The sequence below is a fragment of the Mercenaria mercenaria genome, chromosome 5 (genome assembly GCF_021730395.1).
Source record: "Mercenaria mercenaria strain notata chromosome 5, MADL_Memer_1, whole genome shotgun sequence".
NCBI classification, from domain to species: Eukaryota; Metazoa; Mollusca; class Bivalvia; order Venerida; family Veneridae; genus Mercenaria; species Mercenaria mercenaria.
The window spans coordinates 35,631,140-35,650,900 of NC_069365.1; the positions used below are offsets into that span (position 1 = coordinate 35,631,140).

The following is a 19,761-nucleotide window of genomic DNA, read 5'->3' on the forward strand; positions in this document are numbered from 1 at the left end:
TTACGGGTCTACTACCTTAAATTTACAGAAACAAAACTATAAAATAATAGAATGTTTTGTCCTTTATTCAGTTAAATTCTAACACGACCAGCAAATAACCTACGTACATGTAGAGCAGAATCTATCTCGGGTTATTCTGCAATAAACCAAATGCGTGCAATGACGTCATCCGATCCAGGTGCGTAACACGGTCATAAAAAGTAGTTACCATTTTTTTCTAAAACTGTTGATACTGGTGTGTCGTTTTAGAATCGAAATAACAAGTTCCCAAGTGTAATTTATCGTAGAATAACTCGAGTTTTTCGTTCTTATGTGGAAGAATATATCACTTAGGCATACAGCCCATGTGATATATTCTTACGCATAAGAACTCAAAACAAGGGTTATTCTACGACAAACCATGTTTGGGAACTTATTATTTCTTAAATAAATCATATGATTCGTATTCTTAATCAAAAGACGATAGAGATACTTTTTAAAGTAGCAGGGCAAGTAAAAATTGCAAGTCTGTGTTTTCTGACGAATAAAAGGATATAAACATATTGATTTGCAAATATCATACCAAGGAAATATTAGAAACATATCATTAGATGTTGGTTCTATTGACATGTGCAGATCATTCTTGCAATATTTATATAAATATATTTCTACTGTGATCTTTTTCATCTCTCAAATCAAATAAGACAAAATATAATAATAAAAAAATCTGGCGTTGCGCTTCTTAAGCTATGTCTATCAGTATTAGTGTAGGAAACGAAGACCAGTTAGTTGGATCCAACCAGTCTACGTCAGTAAACAGTGACTTTTATACAACAACATATCCGTCAAGGACTGTGGTATATTAATCTGAAATTCATTTTGGCCAAAATGGTCGGAGTCTCCAGAAATCCAAGATGGCGTCCAAGATGGCCGCCAGTTTTGAGACAATGCTTTAATATATATCTTTCATTGATATCTCTCACAGATTAAAAGATAGAAGTACCAATCTTCTTTTCTGTATATTGTTACTATATGCCCTTTATTTTGATGTATAAAGATATTAGTTATAGTTCCAAGGTCAAGGTCAAATTCAAGGTCAAACTTAATTTTTGAGAAAACATGTGACTGTGATCTGGCTATTTTCTTTTTTATGCGGAAGCTTCCATGCTAAATTGGAGAAAATTTACACTAAAATGTAGACCGAAGTATGCTGTTTACAAAACATGTATTAGTAATGTACAAATTTTAGTTTCTATGGAGATATCCTAGATGGCGGACTGCATGTCTGTAGCAAAAAAATAACCACATTTATACCAATTGTTTAGTAAGAAGCTCTTGAGTAACACCATCTTAGTATTTATTATAAATTTTATGTTTTCATTTTGTAAGACAGCAAATGATTGTTCTACAGTAACTAATTGGAAAGTGCGTTTGTTAAGAAAGAAACGCTTTGAATGCTTTTAGTTAAATTTGAGGACCTAAGCTCAGATGAAGACTAGGTATACAAGGTCAGAACGAAAAAATCAATGTATAATCAGAGACCTAATTAGGTAATTCAGTATCTTATAAAGTGTGTTTGGACATGTATTACAATAAAGTCTAATATTTAATGTGTTGGTAAATATATACTTGTTCACAGTTTCATGATAATTTTATGTAATCAGCTACAGTTCATTAAGGATAATGCGGCAGTCACGTAACACAATATTTACTTATTTACTTGTTTTATAGTTAAATTTAGGTAATAAAACATTCTGCATATCCATTGTATAATATATTTATGTCGTACAATACATATCCAGCTACAACCTAACTCAAGCATTAAATTTTGTCAAAACGAGAATATAATGAATGACGTGGCTGTCACATTATCCTTAATGATATGTACATAAAGCATCGTTTAACACTTCTGAAATGTTGAAATGTTGTAAAGCTGCAAAACATTAAAAATGAGAATAAGTTAGTGATTTTAAATTTCTTTCTATCGTTTAGTTCAAATTTACTAACACAATACAGATTTGGGAATTTAGTATGTGATGTTTTGTTTCTATTTTATGTACATGAATTGTAATACACATATATGTTGTACTCGCCAATAGATACCGGGTAAATTTTTCGAAATGCAATAAGCTATTTTCGGGCTGATAATCAACATTTCATTGATTCTCAACTAAATTTGAAAATTAAAATGTTGGGTAACTAACAAAATTAACTCTGAACTTGGAAGAACATTATTTTGCGGTTTAATGCTTTTATAACAGGGAATGAATACTAGAGTTTCTTTGCTTTTGTAGATGAAGTCGGTATTTAGATTGATATTAAGTCATCCTGAATTCAAATTTTCTTTTTAAATAGACACGTTACTTATTTTTTGTTTATTCCCCAGTCACACATACTTCGCGGATAGTTACGTCTAGCCACAGATAGAAACGTAGTAATCCCTATCGATCCGTACCTGAGCCCTACAGATTGGTACGGATTGATTACTACTTTGAGGTACGACTTAGGTACTATGATTACTACGTTTCTATCCGTGGCTAGACGTAGCTATCCGCGTCGTATGTGTGACTGGGATATCAAGTTAAATCACATGTTTATTAACGTGAGCATATAATTATATACATCTTGTCTAGTTTGTGACTGACATTCACTCAACTATTCTGCATTAAGGAATTGCAAAATTGATTCACTAATTAAAATAAATGCACATTTTCGAAGAAATATTTCAATTTCTGTCAGTATACATAATAATGTTTAAGTTTCTACTTTCAAATTGATCAGTAACGTTTTTGTTGGTTTGATATGTACGAGTCACAGCGGCATCATTCAATCATACAACTGACATGTCATACCAAGATGCTGACATAATTTAGGCTTATAAAACGTAAAGTCTTCAAATCACTATTTGTAATCAAAAGTCATAACATAGTTACTTATTTAATCAAAAAATAATATTAATTTAGAAAGGTATGAAATATTAAAAACATAAACAATGAAAACAAATTAAGTGGCTAACACTTTGAAAATATTCAAGTACATTGTATTTAAAAGTAGTTTTAGATTGAAAAACGGACACATGCTGTCATTTGTAATGTTTCAAGTGGCGGTAACGTATCTATTGTCTATTTTTGTACAAACGTTAACTTAGCTTCAATTAATTCAAGTGCATGGTCCTTTGTGGTATGCCAATAAATGCGAAGATGCTATATCACAAATAATATTATTTAGTGAAACCCAAAAGTCATCAGCAAGGTTTAGCTACTTTTACATCACACCATGCTCGGTGACCACATCAGCGAAGGAAATGATGAAAATTTCACAAACTTTAACATCTATTCATGACTTCTTCTATAAACCATTTGTTGTTGAAGACTTTTGACGTTTAATTGTTTCTTTTTCTAACGGGACTGTCAATGTATTTGACCCTCGAGTTTGCCATCTTTTTATGAAAATTTAGAAATTATACTTGGTTTATTTTTTATTGTATATACATAACAATACATGACGCAAAGAATGGTTATGTATATTTCAATTACAGCCCCTAATATGGCCCTGCTTCTGAATCAAAAATATAACTGATATCAGAAAATGAACTACTGTTACGGTTTTATAATCTAGACAGAGATATAAAAGAATATATTGCCGTATCCTGCAGTAAAACACATTATTTATTTTTCTAAAATTGCAATGTCTGCTCCGCCCGTCCGTTGTCCGAATTCTTTTCCGGGCTGTAACGCTGCTATCTTTAAAGAGATTTTAAAAATGACTTTACATAAATGTTCAACATAATAAGACGCCATGCCATGCAGAAGTACCAGACTCCTAGCTCCAATGTCAAGGCCATACACACAGGTTAAAGGTTAACATGGTTTGTTCGTGTCCGGTCCACAGGCATTTGTCCCTAATAATGAAAGCTCTTGTTTCATTATTGTATAAGAAGCTTTAGAAAAAATACGCCTACCACGTCATCCCAATTCATATCAGTTTAATCTAACAATTTTAATAAAACAATCATAAAAATGCCTCTCATAGTGTGATAGAACAGTAATCACACAACTTCATTAAGGCATGGGGAAAAGTCAACCAAAGGCTTGATCAATTAAAATTGGTAAAGAATATGTCTATATAGCGCATCTATTGTGGAAAAGACAAACATAAATCTGATAATCCGTATTTTATCGTTACGTTCATAAAACAATACATTTAGTGATATAAAAAACGTGTGACTGTTTAATGTGTGTGAGTTTTTCTAAAAAACTTGTATGGTAATATTAATGATACTCGGTTGGAAAAGGTAGTAAGTATCTATTTTGATTTAGAGTACTATACATATAATGTCGCCTATGAGACAATATCGTTGCTTTTTCAATTGCATGGTAAAAATATTGATCGCTGCATGGTGAAATATAACAACTTATGGATTTTAAAACATAATATTAAAGCATATTATGTTCATGTATGTGGTTCTCTGGCTTCCTCTGAGTTTGATAACTTATAATCTGTCTGATGTTCAAGGGACAAACAATTTACAGTCGCATTTTATGCAAAAGTCTTTTTATCCAGGAAAATTCGTTTCTACTTAATTTTTGAAAGTAATAGGTAATAGGAAAACTAAGTTAATTGTTTGTCATACATACGTCCAAATCGTCCATATGAAGATCATTATGAAGATGTAGTTTGCTCAGTTGTGTCAAACACATATTTAATCCGATTTTTTCTTCCTGTACGATAGTGAGACACATATAAATGGCTCAACATATTTTTAAGTTGTATTAGCAAATACACACGTGGGGCCACTGGCACCAGATCAGAAAGAAAATGTCTCCGTACGTGTTATACCCTACCCCTAGGTATTCTATAAGAACCATGGTCGTGAACGGGAAAATATACTAACCCGTTTCAATCGCGCATTTCATACCTAAAACACGCAGTGGGGTAATTGTGTACTATGGATATCAAACAAGAGGTAATTTATCTTCCATTGTGTACCGGTCACATTTTTTCAATACATCTTATCTTAGAAAAACAGCGCGTAATTTATAGTAATTTCAACATTACACAAAAAACTTGCTTGAACTTCCCTGGTGAAGTTCCGTTCTAGATTACAAAACCATTCTGATTGGCTGTTGTAAAAATGTATGTCAATCGTCATTTTACTACACGTGTTCGCTAAAATGTGAAAATGCAGCAAAATGTGCAAAATGAATAAAAAAAACACAACAGATGCAGGCCAATGTACGATTTCAAATTAAAGATCATATACAAGATAAATTTCATCATTTCGAGTTTTAGTGTAAAATTGTGATTTTTTTAAAATCTGTTTTTGTTTGTTTACGTTTCGCCAAACATGTGCGCACTGCCGTGACCTCTAGACCGGATGTTCATTAGGGAAGTTCAAGCAAGTTTTTTCTGTAACGTTGACGAAAGTATGAAATATGTTGATAATCTTAGCAATATGAAATATTGAGACAATGTGACTGGTGCACGATGGAAGATAAATTATCGCTTGTTCAATATACTAGGTAACCATTCACCGAACTGCACGTTTAAGTTGAGCAATGTACGATTGAAACGGGTTAGTGCACTTTCCCGTTCATGACCATGGTTCTTATAGAATACCTAGGGGTAGAGTATAACACGTACGGAGGCATTTTCTTTCTGATCTGGTGCCAGAGCGTGGGGCAGGCGTTTCACCAATTCGGATGTTTAGTGGAGAATCAATGTTTTTATATCACCTAAAAGTATGTTCATTATGGCGGGTGCAAGTTGTCTTATTCAGAAAATGCTGTTAATCTAATTACGACGTGTAAGCACCGTCATATATTGGTAGATAACAAAATCAAAGTACAGTACAGATGGAAGATGATTTCTGCAAAGAATCTATTCCAAAAATGGCCGAGCGCTTTAACAATTAGAAAACTAAATATATTCAGGATTTGATTCGGCTAACCAAATTGTCAATAAGATAAGTACTCTACTTTGGTGATATATACAGTTATTCAAACCTCACATAAAGTAAAAAGTTGTGCATTTAACACATGCAGCCGATAATTATTCATTAGTTAATCAATGCACTATTCGTATATATTCAAAGTATGATGGACTGTTTTTACTTGGCATAAGAACCAAGTTCACGGCTGCCTCAAATAAGGTGTTAGAGTAGGCCAAATGTTCCGGTCTGTAACGATAATGACTTTAGAGGTGGTAAATCATTACTCACTGGACTACATTGACAGTTGGTAGATATGAAATAGTTGTGAGACAATCCATTCCTGATTAAATTCTGCGCGGTTACATAGAGAATGTGATTTTAATAAATCACCTTCCAAAACAATTGAACTGTAGTTGCATTTTATATCCATGTGTTTAATGTATGACTTCTACAGCGGAATGAGAGTAACTGTGCAAGCGAAAATACACGCAAAAAATGCTTTTAACTTTATTCTGCTGGCTATTATCACATGTTATGAGCCACAAACCACTACAGAAAGTTTGTATCAATATGTAAATTGTTTATCTAAAAATATAATCATTTAATGTTTCCATGTTTTTGAGGGGAGTGGTTAAGGTGCCGGCCGCTCAACCCGGGGGTCGTGGGTTCGAGCCCCACTGGGGTTACGACCATGACTTCTCATATGACACCAGTACTGGGTTTTCCAGGAAGCGGACTCGAGAGGGGTTCAAATAAGCTTAAAGCTTTCATCACAATCGAGCCAAAATAAATTAGTATAAACTAAATGTTTTCATATCAGTTACAATTACTCATTTTCAGTACTGTATGTTCTCACCAAATACTGTCGCTGATGTTCAGTCTTACGTCTTATGTTTTAAATATGTATACATGAAAGTATGTAACAAATGATATGTACAAAATTTTGTGAGTAACATGAAAAGAATAATGGTAATAAGATGGGTTCTTTAGTTATTTTATGTCGATTTGCTAACTAAAATAGTCACGTGTAAAATTTATCATCATGCACCCCTAATACAAGTTTAGTGGCGTGTAACCTTCTAGCTAATAATTAAAATCCTAAATGTATGTTTTATGACCAGTATTTCGAAATATTCTAGGTATAAAACCTCGACATATTTCAGTTTAATTTGTAAATGCACTGTAGTAACTGTTATCTGTGGCTGTGACGTAAAGTAAACATATCTAATTAAGGGGACGCATATTGCTACATTCACAGTTCATACAGCAATGCGGAAGGGGTGCATATTCAAGAAATCGATGGTGGGAAAATAAAAAACATATTCCTAAACTGATATAATACTGATGGACACCTGTAATATTCAGTATTTTGTGCATAAGGATGTGGTACTATGAATGTAATAGGAAAACAGAGGTGTTTGTGAAAGTACATTCAACACAAAATATTAAGCTTTTGTATAAGGAAAAAACAGGTTTTTTACAATAACAGTGTTCCAAATAATGTTGAAGGGATGAGATTTTCTTTCTAACACACCAGGTTTGCTTAAACATGTAAAAATTTAACGCCACGTCAGTTCATCTCGGGATGGACGCCATATTTCTCATTGATAAAAAATGTAAACAAAAAAAACAGAGTGGGATTAGCATTGCAAGGGCATAGCATGACATTCTACACAATGAATACCTTAGAACAGATATCTAAAATGCTACACAGGTCAGGCGGGTTAAATGCATAATGCCGATCACTTGAAATTCATCTTGAAAAGGTGGTTAATTTTAGTTTGTTTACATGGTTTTTAATTTTCCCACGACTTCTCGGCGATTCACTGCAAATGTATTACTGCGCCGGACGAAAGGTTACTCTAATAAACAACGGGAGACAACTTAGGTGTCAGCACGTGTACGCTTTTTAAAAAAAACATGTCGATGATTATAATTTCTTATCAAATAATGAATCCTATTCAGATATTCGTCTTTAATATTAGAAAATTATTAATTTCTGTGGACATTTGTCAAAAAATATTACCTACAGTGGACTACTTTGCGCATCAAACTGGTTTCCGCTTCAGTTGTGAGGCACTTCCGTTATACTTTTGACAACAATAACAAAACACAAAATGAATCGATAAAGTCACTTATAAACCGACTGCTACTTAAATTAGTGTAAGTAAAGTTGTTGTTACAACATTATACATGTTCGTTACGTTATGAGATAAAGTTTATCTTGAACTGCATAATCCATTAACTACGTTTACATGATATTGCATTTACAACTTATTTGACCCCATTTTTTTACGTGAATGACAGCATTCTCGTGCAACTCGTGCAAACAGAGTTATGAAAAGTATGGTGGAGAATTCAAGGACAAATTATAAATGACATTAAAATGAGGATAACTGTATATTCGTCCAGTTTTGATCATTGACATTCCTGCTGTGTATTAGTAACTTTTGTGAACAAGATTAGAATGTTGCTTTTGCACATATACACATTGATCGGACCTCTCAACAAAATTTCATACCTTATTTTAGGGATTTTTAAGACAGTACATTTCCAAAAGTTTGTTGAATGTGTTTTGATATTTAAGTGCATTGCAATTCATGAATACCAAGTTAAAACTTAATAATGGCAACATTTCTAGGCCTTTATTGTAAGCCACTAGACTTCTGTAATGATAAATGTTTAATGTATTAAGGGGAATATACTCTTTTAGTTTTGTAATGTGGCATTCCTTGACCACCGTATCTTTTCTTATGCACTACTTTGTAAACAAACTAAATAATGTGTTTTAGCTCACATATGCCAAATGAAAAGCAAGACAGTGAACTTATTTCACATTCTTTCTTTAAATTAGAATCTGTAGGACATTGATAAATGTTTGGACAAAGTGAAGCACTATTATTTTCGCACCAAAAAGTCTTAATTGTTGACTTTGAATGTACACAAGAAGTCTTATGTAATTCAACAATAACTTTCTTGTTTCAGTTTTTCTCATTTTTATTTTAGTGAGCAATCCTTTGTGTACTTATAACAGTTGAAACAGTATTCATTTCATTTACCAAAACCTTGTACTTTTTTGCAGGTAAATTTTATAATACCCCACCCACTTTTTTCTAATTTCAAAGTATGCGTCCCCTTAACGTACATGTTGATTTTCGTGACCTCGCAGGTTGGTGAATACCACTTCGAATTTACCATATCTGTATCCCCCTACCAGCAGTGGACAACCTTATTGATGTTTAATAGTGATATGATTGTTTTCTTTCAATCAAAAGTTTTTATAGGGTGAAAATCGAAAAAAAAGAGGATTAAATTGCAGATATTACACGCTTTTAATAATATTTTTGACATAAAGGTGACCTTTGACCTTGCCATCCTGGACGCCATCTTGAATTTCTGGAGTATCCGACCATTTTGATTAAAATGAAATTTTGTTTCGTATTCTGCAGACCCTGACAATCATTTTGGTATATAAAAGTTACTGTTTACAGACGTAGACCAGTTGACCCCCAAAATAAGCATGATATGCTGGTTAATTTCCTACACTATATGTATCTCTGTACTGTAGTTCTTAGATAAACATATTCGAAAGTTTGAATACAACAAAAGCTGTTTGTAGGACACGTATGGCCCTTTGAGGGTATGTCCCATTTTCAGCTCCTTGATCACTACGACCTTGACATTTGACCTGCTAAGCCCCAAAATACTAGGTGTCATCTACCTCCTCCATAAGCGCAGTCATGCTATAAAGTTTAAAGAAACTGGATAAAAGGTTCTCAAGTTACTGACCGGAAACCGTTTTCAAGGTTCAGGTATCTGTGCCCTTTCCTTTGACTTATTGACCCCAGCAACAATAAAGGTTGTTTACTTATTAAGCCCAATCAAACTATCAAGATTGAAGATAATGGGCCGGGTGGTTCTCAAATTATCGAGCAGAAACCATTTTTAAGGTTCAGTGTGACCTCCAAAACAATAGGGGTAATCAAATTTATCAGCCCAATTATGCTTTTAAGTTTTAAGTCTTGGGTCAAGTGGGTCTGAATAAACCGTGCTGGAATAGTATTCAATGGTCAGGTCCCTGTGACACTGACCTATCGACACTAAAAAACAAAATGGCTAATTTACTTTACATGTCCAATCATATTGTCAATTTTGAAGGTTTGTGGTCAAGCGGCTGGGATAGTATATAATTAATTGGTAACATAAAAGAGATTCAGGCGTGTGTTTAATCACATTTTTATAAACAACTTGGCAAAAGTGTCATTTTCCTTCAATGAAAGAATCATGCAATAATGTCTTCATTACTTGGCGAATTTGAAATATTTTGATATATCATCAACTTATTGAATGCACATTTAAAATGGTGAAAAACACTTTAAATATTTCTTTTGGTTTCAGCTCCAAATCACCCGACCCGCTCACCGGTTTAACATATTCGACATAGAAACGAATTTACCATTTGGCTCATTATTTTCATTTTCTGGAGCAAGGCTTTTACCAGACTATGATACCTTCATTATTCTTTCAATTTTGAAAAAAGGTTAGTACCAAAAGCACTACATTTGATTGACCTTTACCATAATGTATTACAATGCAAGCAGTGAATTTGCTTTTTTTTGGCAAAAAAACAACTTACTCCACTGTTGCGTTTTCGAAGTCCGTGACTATATTTGGGCATTTTAGATAATATTTGAGTACTTATCTATTTTTATATTTGGACCTAAGGCATTTATTTTGGTAAAAACATTTATTAAATAGCAATGTGATATATTCAGAGAATATTGCGGGTATCTGTGCTGGATCATGTGTCTTGTTTCAGCTTAATATAAGCATGGATAGGGGGCCTCCGTGGCCGAGTGGTTAAGGTCGCTGACTTAAAATCACTTGCCCTTCATCGATGTGAGTTCGAGCCTCACTCGAGGCGTTGAATTCTTCATGTGAGGAAGCCATACAGCTGACTTACGGAAGGTCAGTGGTTCTACCCAGGTGCCCGCTCGTTATGAAATAATGCACGTAGGGGCACCTTGGGTCTTCCACCACCATTAAAGCTGGAAAGTCGCCATATGACCTATCATATGTCGGTGCGACGCTAAATCAAAAAAAAAAATAAGCATGGATAGCCCGTTGCCAGCTATGAATTACTTTGCAAAGATGTAAGCCTAGTTTTACGACCTTATTCTATCATTCGAAGGAAACTAAGCAGTAGTTTCCATGATATAAAACATTGAAAAGTGGCTTAAAGACGTGACCTGTTTCAGCAAATCAGAAGCAATGCTAAAATGAATTGGATATGCAAATCATCAATAGAAAGATGTATTTAGAGAAAATGGCATATTCTGACGTTATATCAAAATTTATATAAGCATTTACTATCTTCTCAAAGCGTGCAATTCCTTTTCGTACTACCGCTGAATATGTTGTTTTTCAGACTGATACTGCTTTTCAAGCTCATCCTTTGATCGAATGACTTGATTTAAACTGAAACAAAAAACTTGATTATAATCCTACTTAATGCAATGGACTAATGTGGACAAATTGTACTTGATTACATATTCCCGAACGATATTCATCAGACGACAGTATAAGAAGATTGCTTTTTCATAGTTCTGAAAATCCGAAATTTCACCCAGATAACATATTAACAAACAGATACCCTCCACTACCCTACACCTACAGAAACAAACCTATGAAACCATAGAATGTTTTGTCCTTGATAAAGTTGAAATAAATCAAATGATTCGCATTCTTAGACAATAGACGATGTAGATACTGTTTACAGTAGTAGGACAAGTAAAAAATGCAAGAATTTAATTAGCACATGACGAATGAACGGATGCGAACATTTTAATTGCAAATATCATACCAAGGAAATATTAAAACATATCATAAGATGTTGGTTCTATTGTGCAGATTATACTTGCAATATTTATATTAGTATGATTATTAAATGATAAATTCTGATATTTATATTGTCATTTCTGAAAGCTCACAACTGATAATGTTGTAATACTTTTTATGTCTTAAAATTACTTACTCATATTCATAATCCTTTTTGTTTCTAAAAACAAAAAGAAGAAATGAAAAGGAATTCTCGCTATTGCAGTAACTATTAATATTCAGAGTATGTATTTTCGTGTTTCATTTCTAACACTACCAATTCCATTGCTCTGACACCTATCCCAAATAAATCTAGTATACTGATTAGGGCAGTTTTGCGATATGTGAGAGTATGAGATACATATGAATGTCTCAACCTAACATAAAATTGTTTAGAAATTAATCAATATTGAATACATATCAAACGGAATCATTTTTTGTCATTTCCCTTTTTTCAAATTATGCTTGCTTGACAGTCATCGTACCCAGATGTTTCAAATGAAGCGCTTCTTAATGTATTTCTATCACTAGTTTCTCTTTACGGAAGTCCGTAGATGTACGTATTCGAATGTTTGAATAAAAAATGGAACTATTTTGTTCGCAATCATTTGGTTTTTTTTTCAATCTACTTTTACCTAATGATCAAAATAACATACTTTTCCAAACTGTCTTGAAGTTCATTAATTTTGTCCTGAAGTTGTTTGATTTCTCCATCCTTATTTAAACAAAGAAAAGATTCCGATTGGTGGCCTGTAAATGTTTCTTCTACCCTTGATCTTTCATGCTCCTTTTTCTTTTTCCAAAAAACTGGTCTTCGTCTGTCCACGCCTCTAATCTGATCCGCAAATCTGTAGTCTTCTTTATCGCTGTTTACGATCTGTAATAAACGGAGTAGTGTTTAAATGTAAATCTTTCTTTCGTCGAGTGAACACCTCAAACAGTATTTTCACGAGTCGTGTAGCCTCGGGTTTAGGTGTAAAATCTGATGTTTCATAAGTGTTCTGTATTTTTATATGATGTCTTTTTAACATAATTGACCCATCTCGCCAGCGTAGTGATACATCATAACGGCAGCTGCAACATCATAACGTCACAGCAAAGGTGAATAAAATGCGTTTCACTTTATGATATGTTTGCATGTTATTTTGCAAATAGTTAATCGTGTATCAAACTAAGAAAATAATGAAATTAACAGTCTGTATTCCGATTAAACTATTTTTTTGTTCTGACTCTCATCCCAAGGTGTTTCGAAAACAGTTTTTTTTCAAGAACTTCTGGACAAGACAATGACCGCATTTTTTTTTATAAATGATCTAACTAAGGAAATAAATGCACACACAAAAAGTTGTGATATATTAAGTGCAAGACAGTTATTGCCGTTTTTCAATGAATTGCTATCTGTTCTATAAAATCCATGGTATTTGCATAAAAATATTTGAAAATCGGCACAGGACTTACCCATAGGAAGATTTGGTTGAAGTTTTCACAAAATACATAAAGGGAAAAGTGACCACAACCCCTGGCGGCCGTCATTTTTTTTTTTTATTTTTTTTTTCAGGAATTAGAAAAATCTGAACACACTTGATATTGTCAGACAATGAAATTTTTTCTATCAAATTATTATAAGCAAACAGTTTCTGAAGATTTTTTTTTTCAAATTTCCTGCTATATACTGACCAAGTACTTAATTTGGCGGATTTTATGTCATTTGGCAATTTTTGTCAATGTCTGTTTTATTGGCGTTGACAGATTTTGGCGCTCAAGACCATAATCTGCCAAAATTTAAATCCATTACATGTTCAAATACCAAGGAATAATAGCTTAATTTAAATTAGAGAACGCCATTAAAGGGGAACATCCACATTACTAGTATAAGTTAGATATGTTTATGCAAGAGCTGTTATCCTAAACTTTAGTAATTTTCTTTCAAAAAGTTTTCCATCCGTATTTATGTGCACGTAGTTAAAAAGTTCGTTTGATTATTCAGTTCTTTTATTCATAACTTTTGTACATGATTTTGACAATGGAATTACTTTGGCGCTCTCAAACAGTACAGCCGAAACAACCAAAATAAACTACCGCCAAACTTAGTGCAGTCAAAATGGGGAAAAGGAACCACGCCCTCTAGCGACAATGCTTTTTCGATAGTCATACAAGGAACATTCTATCAAATTAGTTTGAAAATTCTGAGAAGACAGTTTTTAACTCCTTTTTCCTTTGCCATGGCAACCAAAATTCTTTGAACAACTTTGGTAAAAAAAACTGAAGGACATAACGGCAACGTTTCATTATCTTCCTGAGAAAAAGGTATTGGCGGGCAGGCGGAGGTGATCACAATAGCACTAAATTTAGCTCTAGCAAATCCTAACGGAAGCCAAGCGCCCCCATTCGAATCAAAATGGATGAGGACCTTATAAACCTATGAGAAGAAAGGTTTGAAGGTATTTCTAATTTAAAAATAAATAAGAAACACCTGTACTAATTTGTACTATCAAAGGTATCAGTACCTTTATGACATTCTTCTTACGGATAAATAAAGATAGACGATCTAAATGGTTATTCAAGCCTTTCCCTGTTTCATCGTACATAAACAACATCTGTAGTGGGCGCTTAAAGTCGCTGACTTTGGATCATTTGCCTACCACCCAACCCCCAACCCTCATCCCCTTCACCACCGACGAGGCTTAGAAACCTTGTATGGGTATAGAATTTATCATTAATTTTCATGTGAGAAAACCATCCAGCTGGAAGCCATCCAGTAGGCTTACGGAAAGTCAATGGTTCTACCTAGATTTCCGATAGATCTAAGTGGAACCTCGGGCCTTTCTTCAACATCAAAAACTGGACAAATCATCAGACACATGGAACCGGGAACTGTCACCTGTCTCTTGGCCCATGCCAGCTGTTAGCCAACATATTTCAGCATCTCAAAAGCATCAATGATTTGTTAAAATTTCAACATGTTTTAGAATTATTTTATGTATTTCGCCCTTTGAAAGGTTTTCCCTTGTATATGTAGCATGACAGGGAAAACTGTTTCACCGTTTCAACAGACCTAATCGTACCTTATTGTACAGGAATAGACTGTGAGAGTAGGAAACTTATTTTCCTACTGATATAACAAGCATGTCAAAAAATGATTGTACTACAATGTCAGTGACGGAAAGTACAACATAAAATGATGACGAACACAACAAACCAAGCATGCCGTGGTGAGACAAGAACGTATTCCTGTCAGATATAGATCGATGGTTTCTACAAGACTTGGGAAATAACACCAAAACCTTGAAAGTTATATAAAGCTACTATTTACAGAGAAATACGATTAAATGTTTTTACGATACTGAACAACACTGATTAATACAAATCCGGAAGGGGTATAACTTCCATATCACCCAGTCCTCAGACAAGGTAAAAGAAGGGTTTGACTCCGAGGTATTTCATTAAATGAAAACACTTTACAAGGACTTGATTTCATGAATAACTTTGTTGGTGTACCGCTGCATTTTTGGGAGAAACCTGTGGCATTAGAAATCGATACTGAGGCAATGTCCTTTTACGTATGGGTATGTGAAAATGATAGGGATACATTTCCATTTCTACTGTGGCCAGATAACAGTTTAGAATAACCATTCACTTCTTCAGAACTACGTCATCGCATAGCTGCGCGGCATACTGTCTAAAGTGTGGTGTACAAGGGAGCTCTCAGAGACATTTAGTAAAGATATCGTGACAACGACAGAAAGAAACGTCTATGATTATGACCTTCTGCTCAGAAACTGACACAAGGTATACAAGATTTTCTTCTGACCTCTAGGATATCATTTCACGAGGTGATTTCAAGCTAGCTAAATGGATTCCCAATAATCAAAATGCCTGTTTCGATTTCAATCACGAAAAGGGCAGAATAGTCTACAAAGATTGGTTTTAAGAATAACCCACAGTTTGAGCGCCCTAATTAATGAACATGATGCGTAGAAAGGGATAAACTGGTGTTAGATGAAAAGCTTCGGTTGAAGAACTGTACGAGTAAGTGTATACTGTCAGTCGTAGTTCGTTGTATGATCCGCTTGGATTATTTGCACTTGTGACTCTTATTGCCAAGTTGGTTTAGCAGAATATATGCAGATAAATGTTACAGTAGAATGAGAAAATATCACACGCCGACGTTGAAAAATTTCCATTTTGTTACATTGCCGTCCTGAATTGTGCTAAAATTAGTGCTGATATGAGTTTCTGGCCGACTAAGTCAGACCACACTTTGTCAATGTTAAACTTACGCACGTTCGGTGATGCATGTTACCTAAATTATGGGTCTGCAGTACATGTGAAGATATACGACGCCTAATGCAGTCTCGCCTGGGAAAGTTTATGTTAGCACCAATAAAGGCTTTGTCAATGCCTTGGCTTGAAGCAGCAATAGTGACTGTAAAACTGCATCAGTTAGTGACACAAGAATTTGATTTGAAAATAAGTGAAAAATTCTTCTTGACTGATTCTTCTATTGTGCTAGTTTAATCCAAGAATGAGAAAATGTATTTCAGGACATTTGTCGCTATCAAGCTGGCAATTATACATGACGTCACAACGACGGACGACTGGAAGTACATGCATACCAAGATAAATACTTACGACTTCTCGTCTGGAGGCTTACGCCCTTACAACACAGATAAACTTGCAACATGGACCAGAATTATTTAAGGAAGGAGGCTCGAACTGGCCGAAAATTTAAGTACTGCGACTACCAATTCATCATAGAGAACGAACACTGAAATAAAGTCCGTGCTTAGTACGCACGCGACACAATATAAGCATGATACGGGACTGGATAGTCTATCTATAAAGTAAATTTATTTGCTAACTGGCATAAATTACAACGTACCTTAGGTTACCTGCTTTGGTTAATTAGTATGCTGACTAGCATACATTACAACGTGCCGTTGGTTGGCTGTTTACGTTCAATGATTAAGACAATGATATAAAACATGTTGGCACTGATGACTCGAACACTTTCGGTCGTCAAATTAAGGTTCGTTTATACGTAAGGTCTACTGAATGTAGCTAGACGTTATACAATGATGTCAAGTATCCCATTATTTTCCAAGCGATCACTCTATTACTAGGATTTTTATTACAAAACTTAACACATTTGCGCACATCATACTTGCTCTCTTATCATACGAGAGATTAGATAGTTCAAAGTTTACGAACATCCAAGTCTTCATTGAGCAGATGAGTTGTTTGAAAGTTACGATAACAACAACCCGGAAATCAACAGGCGGGACAATTTTAGGCAGATATTTATGCCAGACAAAACGCCGTTTACATACGTTGAAAACAAACGATCAGGTTCTATGTACGGAAAGAGTAGTAGGATATTTCAAAAGGTACCATTACCTGACTTGTCTGACTACCAGGGTAACACTGAAATTAAAATCATCAAACTCATTCATATGTGCATTACAGCGGTTTGCAATCCGTTTCGGTCGACCTGGAGGTCGGCATTAAATCCCCTGCATTGAGTGTACGCAAGCATTGAATGTTCAGTATATAGTACACTCAAATACGTGCGTACATGAAATAGGGTCGTCGACTTGGACAACGGAACTAAAATCTGACAGCAGGAGAAAGGAAGCTGAGGGAAATAAAGGACGAGATGGGCTTGTGCGACTTTGTACAAGTTGTAGGGAAAGGGTAAATGGTTCATAAAAGGTTAGACCAATAACCAAGATGTGTTTGTTAACACAAAGTGTTTCATATGCAATTAAAATGATGTACGACCGTACCGGTTTTAAATGATCTCCGACGAACGGTTCCTTCAGCGGTGGGAAGTCCATTTAAGTCCATCTTATACATATTACACCTGACTGGCCATTTTGCTACATCTGCGCTCTATTGTTTGGAAGCCGACTTTTAAATGAGAAACATTCCATAAAATGTATATGTTACGGGACAATAGTCAAGAAACGTCACGCATGCATATTCAGGAAGCCCGCTAACTTCAGTAATAAGGAGATTTATACTAGGAGGATATTTCTATGTCACTGTTATAGCTACGTTTTCGGGGATAGACAGATGATATCTTTATTGTTATGTACATATTTCTCCGACTCTAAGGTATATTGATATATTGGTGTTGATTTTTTTATTTATTTATTGCTGAAGTATTGGTACATGGACATGATAAATATCTATATAATTGCTTTCAAAGCCTATTGCAATTAGAAAAACTGTTAGCGAACAGAATGGATCCTGCCCAGACTGCGCGCATGCACAGGCTGGTCTGGATCGATGCTGGTCGCAAATGCACTATGTTGGTTTTCTCATGGCGCGGCTCATTTAATTGCAGTAAATTGTTATATTTCATGTTAAATTTTCTACATAACTGCATTGTAGCATTTGATATTTTCAGATAACCGTTATAATTGTTATTGTCATTACTGCCATTGACTTATTGTGTACCGTAATTAAAGATAGATCTATACTAGTTTATACAACACGTATATTGACCGTGTGTCGTTGTCTGTCAACCTTCAAAAATTTAGTTCAGGCTTATACCCGCGCCCAGAGATAACCACTTTGAGGTTTTAATGAATAGTGTAACAGTTCATTTCCTACAAACAGTATGAATTAGGCACATATCTTTATAAAGTCATATTGCAATTTTCTAAATGCATCTAAGTACTTTGATATGGTACTTACATCTCCGATCCGGGCAAATGCATCTTTAATTTCTTTTATGCCGTTATTATACTTGTTGATACACCCAGGAAGCTCTTTACTGAGTTCCTTCTTCATTTTCCTTTCAATGTTCTTCTGTTCTTTGCCGACAACCTTTGCAGCTTCGTAGGCAAGTTTTGTTTGAACAAGTAATGTCTCTGCCTCATGGTTGTACGGTTCTTTATAGGCGTTACTGAAAATTAGTATGTGTATATTGTGTTAGTTTTCATTGACCATTCTTATCTTTTAATCAGGTACAAGCATGCAAACAAAACACAGATAGGCCTATAGACAGATTCCAGTTTATAACAGATAGTGTATTTAGAACGTCAATAGTTCTTAAAATATATTGCTTAGCTGTATTTTAATACGAAACGCTTTATCAGTATAAGATCTATCTCTGGTGGAAGTGTTTATGTGTACGTGCGTGCGTGCGTGCGGCGTGCGTGCGTGCGTGTGTGTGTTCGGGTTTAACGTCTTTTTCAACAATTTTTCAGTCATATTAACGACGGTGTCTACTTGTAGCAGTGAGCACAATGCCCAACTTTATAGTTCTGCCTCACTGGAATATCACGCCGTAGACACGTGGCATGACACCCCTTCCAGTCACATTATTCTGACACCGGGCTGACCAGTCATAGCAATATCCCCTTAATGCTGAGCGCCAAGCGAGGAAGCTGCTAATACCATTTTTTACGTCTTTGGTAACACGCAGCCGGGGATTGAATCCACGACCTCCCGCCCGCGGACGCTCTACCACTAGGCTACCGAGGCGGTCTCTGGCAGAGATAGAAAACCTGTACAAAAAGAAGAGTTCATGCATGGCGCTTTGTTTTGTGAATTTGATTTAGTCCGCTGTACATCTATATCGGGGTAAATGTGTCCATGCGTTATTACTCAATTTGTTTTGAATGCTCGAGCGATTCGAGATATGTTACAAAATAAAAAAAAATGCAGTATTTTATCCTAGAGTCACTAAAATACTTTTGAATATGTCTGTTTGTTTGTCTTGTTTTATCTACATGTTTTACATTCATGGTTTTTGTTAATGCGGAATGCATTTTTGTTTGTGTTGAATGCATATTTGTTTGTATTGTTTGCAATTAATTCTGTACAACACTTTTGAACGTGTACATGTTCATGAAAAGGTGCTATATAAATGTGGTATAAGAATAATAATAATAATGATAATAATGATAATGTATTTTTGACGACAAGAAATAAGTTCTAGAGATTCACGCTGAGCGGCGACA

The 19,761-nt window shown here is 34.7% G+C and overlaps 1 protein-coding gene across 3 annotated transcripts in view; it reads right to left on the reverse strand.

Annotated features, from left to right (window-relative positions):
* The window catches only part of LOC123558263 (meiosis-specific nuclear structural protein 1-like), a 43,263-nt gene that overhangs the window by 17,605 nt on the left and 5,897 nt on the right, over positions 1-19,761 (reverse strand). For 2 of the 3 annotated variants that reach the window (XM_053543181.1, XM_053543183.1), the window contains exons 2-4: positions 18,491-18,701; positions 12,445-12,665; positions 11,946-11,969 (exon numbers count right to left, since the gene is read on the reverse strand). In XM_053543181.1, coding sequence (XP_053399156.1) covers positions 11,946-11,969; positions 12,445-12,665; positions 18,491-18,701 — 456 coding nt within the window. The remainder of the gene's footprint in view (positions 1-11,945; positions 11,970-12,444; positions 12,666-18,490; positions 18,702-19,761) is intronic. The other variant, XM_053543182.1, reaches the window with a different exon arrangement.